The following is an 8,088-nucleotide window of genomic DNA, read 5'->3' as shown; positions in this document are numbered from 1 at the left end:
AGGTTGTGGGCTAAGCAGAGGGCTAAGTTGTGAAGGATGCTGAATTCAAAACAGCTCTCTCTAAGGTTCTGCCTCCACTGGCACTCCACAGAGCTATTATATAGAAAGCCTCTTGGGTCAAGACCCAGAAATCCCATTTTCCTGTCCAGTCTGTTTCTTACTACCTGTGTGTCTTTGAACAAGTCCCTTAATATCTCCGAGCTTCCATTCCCACATCAGGAAAATAAGACTTGCCCAACCTACATTGAAGGAAGGATCATTGTTAAAGTGCAATGAGATACTTTAAAGAAAACCCTTTGAAAGAACTGTAGTATGTCATAAAATTATAGGGGTATTATGATACCGTTCTTAACTTTTCTTAACCATTACAAATCAACTCAACAATTACCTCCAGTTCATAAATATTTTTATATAATTATTTAGCATGTTTAACCCTTTTTTAATTGTATCCAGGTCTTTGCGATTTCAATTTGGAGTTTTCTTGGCAGAAATACTGGACTAGTTTGTCAGTTCCTTCCCCAGATTATTTTTCAGATGAGGAAACTAAGGCAAGCAAGGTTAAGTGACTTGCCCAGGGTCACAGAGCGAGGAAGTGTCTGAGACTGGATTTGAACACAGGAAAAGGAGTATTCCTGCCTCCAGACCCAATGCTCTATCCACTGTGTGATCTAGCTGTATAGATTAGCAGAAATCCACATACTGACCCCTTTCACTCAGTTTTCTCATTTGTAAGATGAGCAGTTGGACTCCATGGCCTCTAAGTTTCCCCCCAGCTCTAAATCTATGATCTGATGACACTGTGTCATAGGGAAGCTCTTGAAAGAGAATCATTTATTCACAGGAAAGAGGTTTTTAAAGCTAAAAAGTTAGGGGCAGCTAGATAGCACAGTGGTTAGAGTGGCAGGCCTGGAGTTGGGAGGATCTGGGTTTAGATCTGTTCTTAGATGCTTCCTAGCTGTGTGACACTTAACACCAATTACCTAGGCCTTGTTGCTCTTCTGTCTTAGAACTGGTACTCAGAAGGAAAGAGTTAAAAAAAAAAAGAAAGCTGGAAAATTAACCTTTGAACTAACGTCCTGGAGTGGAGATAAAAGTAAAAGAATGAGATTTTATTGGGGGGGGGGGCGCAATTGGAGGAGGGAGGAGTGGAGTGTAGGGACTGCAAGGAGGTCTGAGTAGCAGGTTAGGTGCTGGCTAGGAGGGACCTGAGAAAGAAACCCAAATTTAGAGTGAAGTTGTCCTCTGGCCTTATGCCTAGGAGGGTGGAGCAGGTACTTTAAGAGGGTGTCTCAACTCCCGCTTAGAGATCCCACTTCTGCCAAAACTACCAGCCTAGGGAACCCCACAGATTCCTAGTCAAGTCCGAAATGCAAAAATTGCACAAGATAAAGAGAAAAGGGAAATATATGAGACGGGAAAAATCAAGGACAATTTATGGCTCAATTGAGGATGGAGGTGTAAGGCAGCAGCTCAGTTTTATAAATCATCCGAGAGGAAGTGGTTACAATTGCTTCTTATTTTTTCTTCATTCGGGGGTGAATTTTAAACTGAAAGTCAAAGTCAAGTCAAGTTTCTTGCATAATAAGATTTTTAGGGGAAGGTGGGGCAAGAAAGGGAGGATGCAAAGAGAGAAATTACATGACCGTTTTGGCATTATTCATCTCACACAGGACGTTAGGAGCCGCAACATTTTCCACAGCCCAGCTCTGGAGCAGGAACTAGAAGGTATCCTTTTTTTAAATTTTTTTTTTCCTTTTTAAAGGGGATCAGAGGAGGGAGAAAAAGAAGGGGGCAAAATCAAAGAGGGATAGGAAAGGCAGAGAGAGAGAGAGAGAGAGAGAGAGAGAGAGAGAGAGAGAGAGAGAGAGAGAGAGAGAGAGAGAGAGAGATCAGGAAAGACCATAAAATCATTTTTTAACATAGCATTTTATTTTCTCAATTACATTAAAATTTTTTTTAATCTTCATTTTTTAAAGTTTGAGCCAAATTCTTGCTCTCCCTTCTTCCCTTCTTCCCTTCTTCCTTTTCCCACTTCCTGAGACCCTAAGCCATCTAGTATAGATTTTACATGGAGCACAGAATCATTTTAAGGTGACAGCCAGTCATCCAGGTGGAGATGCCTAGAGGCAGTTCTTCCTCCCCATATTCATGAATCTTTTTTTTTTTCCCCTGAACTCCTATAACTGTGATTTCTGTAACACTATTGTCACCCTGAGTCCTTTAGACGTACTACTAGAAAGTTATTGATTTTTTTTAACTGTCTCGTAGGAGTTTTGTATTATAATCTTCTTATAGCTTGTAACTTACAGATTGTAAGTTTCTTCAGAGCAGGGGCTATGTTTTATTTTATTTACTATCTCCTTCTCCCCTGCATGTAGCCTGGTCCCCAACTTAACTCTTAACCTAGCTTGAAGACAGTAGACAAGACAAAAATAGGTGCTGAATAGTAGACAGAACTAACCTTGACCCAAATTGGGAAGCTGTTCGAGTTTGTTCTTAGTGTCTGCAGCCTCGGTTGTTTTGAATGTCAGTTATTCTTCTATTTTCCAAAGTGAGCCCCTCGAGGGCAATACCCCTGTTTTGGTTGTGGTTCTCTTGGGGATATTTTGTTTTATTTTGATTGTGTCTTTTTAAATGTAACTTTTATTTTATTATTATATTATTATAATATATTATTATAACATTTTGTTTATTAAAATGTATTTCCTTTTACTGTTTTTTTAAACCCTTACCTTCCACCTTAGAATCAATACTGTATATTGGTTCCAAGGCAGAAGAGTGGTAAGGGCTAGGCAATGGGGGTTAAGTGACTTGCCCAGGGTCACACAATGTCTGAGGTCAGATTTAAACCTAGGACCTCCTTTCTCGAGACCTGACTCTTAACCCACTGAGCTACCCAGCTGCCCTCCTTTACTTTCTTTATAATGAACAAACATTTATTTTATATCCTTCCCTCTTCTACATCCAATTAAAGAATTAAATTAATTAAAAGAATTAAATTAATTAAAAGAAAAACAAAAGCCATATAGCACATATGAGCAGTCAAGCAAAACAAATTACTCATGTTGGCCATGTCCAGATATCTATATTTTTTTCTTTCTTCATCTTGAATTCATCATCCCTCTGTCAGGAGGTGAATGGTAGCTTCATCATCCGTCTTCTAGAATGATGCCAACCCTGTAATTTTACAAATGAGGAAATTGACCCCAAAAGGAGGAAATAATTTGGCTAAGATCACAGCAGCAGGGAGTAAGTAGCAGAAATTAAGTTCCAGATCCATTGGCTCCAAATCTATGGTACCTCAGCCACTGCACCCCAGTCCACCCCTTTACTTTTTCCCATTCTTCTCAAACACTTACCTCCCATTCCTGGAGGGCTCCCGGCCCTCAGCACCACACGATAGGCTGTTCTCACCCCTTTTCTCTGATCCAAATCCACACTAGCTTCTTCAGAAGTACTGCCAGGGCATCCAGCATTTATGGGTAATCGAGTGGCCTATGCTGACAAATTTCTCTGTAGGGCTTCTCTTAGAAGTTAATTCTGTTGCTGTCCACGTGATCCTCATTCTGTGCAGTGTGCTCCTTTTCCCCATCTTTGCTTCTGCTGATTATCCATGTCTTAAAACTCTTAAGTCACTTCTAAGTTACGTACTCTCGCTTTGGCTGTTTGTTCGTGTCTTTTTTAAAATCTAAAGTGGTTTCTAAGTTATTTACCCTCGCTTCTGCCGTCTCCTCTTGTCCTTTTAAAAATCTAAAGTGGTTTCTAAATTTAAGGTGGACGTTTGCATGGATCTTTTTGGACATCTTCCCACACTGGTTTGCCATTAGGGTTATTTAGTTGTTTTTCATTTGTTTCTGATTCTTTTGGACCCTTTTTGGGTTTTCTTAACAAAGATAATTGAAGTGGTTTGCCATTTCCTTCTCCAGCTCATTTTAAATGAATAAACTGAGGCAAGCAGGGGTAAGTGATTTGGCCCAGGGTCACTAGTAGTATCTGAGGCCAGATTTGAACTCATGAACATGAGTCTTCCTGACTGCCATGAGACTTTTTTCAAATATAGTAGGATGAGGTAGCTCAGTAGGTAGAGAGCCAGGCCTAGAGACAGGAGGTACTGGGTTCAAATCTAGCCCCAGATACTTTGTGATCTGAACAAGCCACTTAAGCCCCATTGTCTAGCCTTTACACTCTTCTGCCTTTGAACCAGTATAGTACTGGCTCTAAGACAGAAGATAAGGATTTAAAATAAATAAATATAATAGGATGACTCAGCTGCTTTTGAAGGATAACTAGATTCTTTCCCAAACCCAATCCAGAGGCTACCATAATTAATTGTATGGAAAAGAGTTTCTAGCAGAAATTAACCCTTAGGGGACAGGTAGGTGGCTCAGTGGATAGAGCCAGGCCCAAAAACAGAAGGTCCTGGGTTCAAATCTGACCTCAGACACTTCCTAGCTGTGTGACCCTGGGCAAGTCACTTAACCCCCATTGCCTAGCCCTTACCACTCTTCTGCCTTGGAACCAATACACAGTATTGATTCTAAGATGGAGGGTAAGGGTTTCAACAACAAAAAATGAAATTAATTATCTATAATCCTCAAGATAGCTACTTCAGTCTTGGAAGTATTCCCCATTTTGATCTTGACCCCTTCATCACTTTCATGCTAACATATTTACACATACCTTTTAGTTTGTACTCAAAGGAGGAAATCTTACAGAACAAAGATGATTTTCTGTACTCGTTGCACAATCTGCGTGATTCATCATGCAAAGTTGTTTCTTCCTGCTCCTCTAGTATTTAAATGATAGACCTTAACATATAGATAGAGACCTTGTGTCCTCTTGGCGGATTTGAGTCCTCATCCCCTTAACCCTTTTCATCCCCTCAACTTCATTCTCTCAGTTTTCTCAGTCACTGCCCCCTAGCCGCCTCTGTTTCTCTTTTTTTCCCCAACACTCTTTCTTGCTTTCTTACACATTCAATCACATTCAATCTAAATCCTCACAATTTGCCCTGCGATCCAGGGACACTGGCCTTCTTGCCATTTTCACAGGGCACTAATGTCCCAACTCTAGGCATTTTCACTGAATGTCCCTCATACATGGAATGCTCTCCCTCCTCATCTCCAGCTTTGCCTTCCTTGGGTTTCTTCAGGTCTCATCTAATATTTCATCTTTTTTTTTTTTTTTAAACCCTTACCTTCCGTCTTGGAGTCAATACTTTGTATTGGCTCCAAGGCAGAAGAGTGGCAAGGGTAGGCAATGGGGGTCAAGTGACTTGCCCAGGGTCACACAGCTAGGAAGTGTCTGAGGCTGGATTTGAACCCAGGACCTCCCGTCTCTAGGCCTGGCTCTCAATCCACTGAGCTACCCAGCTGCCCCCTAATATTTCATTTTTTACAAGAAGTCTTTGCCAGTTCCTTTTATTACTAGTTTCTTCCCTCTTCAGGGAAACAGTTGGCTTAAATCAGAGAGTGTTAGACATGAAATCATGAAGACCTAAGTTCAAATGAAGCCTTAGGTAGCTATGTGACCTTTTTTTTTTTTTTTTTTTACCCTTACCTTTCGTCTTAGAATCAATACTGAGTATTGGCTCCAAGGCAGAAGAGTGGTAAGGGTAGGCAATGGGGGTCAAGTGACTTGCCCAGAGTCACACAGCTGGGAAGTGTCTGAAGCCGGATTTGAACCTAGGACCTCCTGTCTCTAGGCCTGGCTCTCAATCCACTGAGCTTCCCAGTTGTCCCCAGCTATGTGACTCTTGACAGTCACTGAACCTCTGCTTGCCTTTGAGTCCCATCTGTAAATATAAGTATAATAGTAATATTACTATTACATATATCATAAAGAACATATATTATATCTATTATATAGTGTGTATACTATGTTGTCACATAGTGTATATATACTGTTATGATATATGCTATGTGTGTTATTATATATAGGCTATATAGTATATTATTATATACACTATGTAGTATTTATAGCACATTAAAATATATACTATTATCTGTATTATATAACATATACTATTTATATATACTATAATATATACTATGTAGTATATCTAGAATATTATTATATATAGGCTATATAATATATTAATATATGTTATGTAGTATTTATAGCACATTATATTCTATTATCTATATTATATAACATATACTATTTATATATACTATATACACTGTTATATATACTATGTAGTATATATAGAATGCTATTATATATAGACTATATAGTATTTATTATACAGACTATGTAGTATATATAATGTTATAAGATATACTGTATACTATGATACAGATATTATATAGTACATATACTATCATATAGTATATACACAATGTTACATATATACTATGTAATATATAGTATGTTATATAGAAACTATATGGTTTATTATATGCTATGTAGTATATATAGTATAATATGTACTATATACTATGTTGCTACATATGTTACATAGTATATATATACTCTTATTATATATACTATTTACCAGACACTGTTATTATATATACTATGTAGTATATATATAGCATATTAGTATGTATACTATATGTAGTATAACATACTTTATACTGTTATTATAGATACTATAATATATTATATAATATTATATATAGCATATATAGTAATTTTACTAGTAATATTATATATAATAGTTTATACTATTTACCTCCCATGGGCTGTTGTGAGATATTCGTAAAATGTTTTACAAACTTTAAAATATTATATAAATGTTAGCTCTCTAACTTAAAGTGATTATCTCTAACTTATCCTGTATACATCTTGTTTATACATTGTAGTTTGGATGTTATCTCCCCCATTAGACTGTGAACTCCTTGAGGGCAAGAGCTATTTAGTTACTTTTGTGTCTTTCATAGTATCCCCAGTGCTTAGCACAGTATCTGGCACACAGAAAGTGTTTGGTCAAAAGTGTTTATTGACTTGACTTGATGGGTTGGTGGCCCCAATAGGAAAAGGTTTCTGTCTCCAAACTATGGGTTGTTCAACTCAAACTTCAGTCTTGTATTTTTTTTTTTTAGCTTAAAAAAAAAAAACCAATAAAAAGAGATGGAGAAAGAAAGAGAGAGAGACTCTATCTCTCTCCCTTCACTGAAGAACATGGACAACCAGGGCCTGGATATCATGGTAATTTCTGTTTCTTCTTTCACTGAAATATCATTGTCTGACTTTGCCGGTCTCTAAGACTTACATAGACTTTGTCCATACTTATAGGGGGAAGAACCAGACATTCTGGAAAAAACAAGGAATGAAGATATAGGAAATAACTTGGAGAAAAAGTCGGAGCTTTCCATTTTTGAAAGGTACAGTATTAAATTTAATGGGGATGAATTTGAACTCCTTCAAAAATTCAGAAAAACCACGCACAGGTAGTTTTCACTAGCTCTCTCTCATATCTAGAACTCCTATCTCTTTATCCCCACCTCCTGGCTTCCTTGTCAGCTAAAGTCCAACCTTCTGTAAGACATCTTTCTTGTGGGGCAAGTAGGGGGCTCAGTGAAAGCCAGGCCTAGAGATGAGAGGTCCAGGCAAATCTGGACATCAAATCTGGCATCAGATACTTCCTCGGGTGAGGAATCATGGGCAAATCATGCGACCCCAGTCGCCTAGCCCTTACCACTCTTCTGCCTTAGCACCAATATATAGTAATGATTCTAAAACAAAGGTAAGGGTTTTTTTGGTCTGTTTGTTTTTTAAAGCAGCTTTCCTGGTCTTCCTTAATCTTAGTGTTTTCCTTCTGACACTAACTCCATACCTGGTGAAGTATTGTCTCCATTGGGCTGTGAGCTCCTTGAGAGCAGGGATTGACTGTCTTTTGACTTTCTTGGTATCTCCAATACTCAGCCTAGTATGTAGCACATAGTAGGTGCTAGTAGTCTGATCAATTGACAAGTAGAGCATAGAGGGTAGGTTTAGTGAGGCAGTTTGTGTGAAATTGGGAATTCTGAGGGGTTTGGTGGCCTTCAGGTTCAATATGAGTCAGTGGTATGATACAGCAGACAGTAGAAACAGTGTCCAGATGAAGGGAAATGAAGGCAATGTTTCACTCTGTTTTGTTCAGAT

The 8,088-nt window shown here is 38.3% G+C and overlaps 1 protein-coding gene across 1 annotated transcript in view; it reads left to right on the top strand.

The window, feature by feature from the left end:
* Window positions 1-1,614: 1,614 nt before the first annotated feature.
* Window positions 1,615-8,088, top strand: part of LOC123235927 (sodium/nucleoside cotransporter 2-like) — a 45,702-nt gene continuing 39,228 nt past the window's right edge. The window contains exons 1-3 of the mRNA XM_044662163.1: window positions 1,615-1,725; window positions 7,047-7,152; window positions 7,240-7,328. Coding sequence (XP_044518098.1) covers window positions 7,075-7,152; window positions 7,240-7,328 — 167 coding nt within the window. The 5' untranslated portion in view covers window positions 1,615-1,725; window positions 7,047-7,074. The remainder of the gene's footprint in view (window positions 1,726-7,046; window positions 7,153-7,239; window positions 7,329-8,088) is intronic.

The sequence above is a fragment of the Gracilinanus agilis genome, chromosome 2 (assembly GCF_016433145.1).
Source record: "Gracilinanus agilis isolate LMUSP501 chromosome 2, AgileGrace, whole genome shotgun sequence".
Classification (NCBI taxonomy): Eukaryota; Metazoa; Chordata; class Mammalia; order Didelphimorphia; family Didelphidae; genus Gracilinanus; species Gracilinanus agilis.
This window is presented reverse-complemented; position numbering and strand designations above follow the sequence as displayed.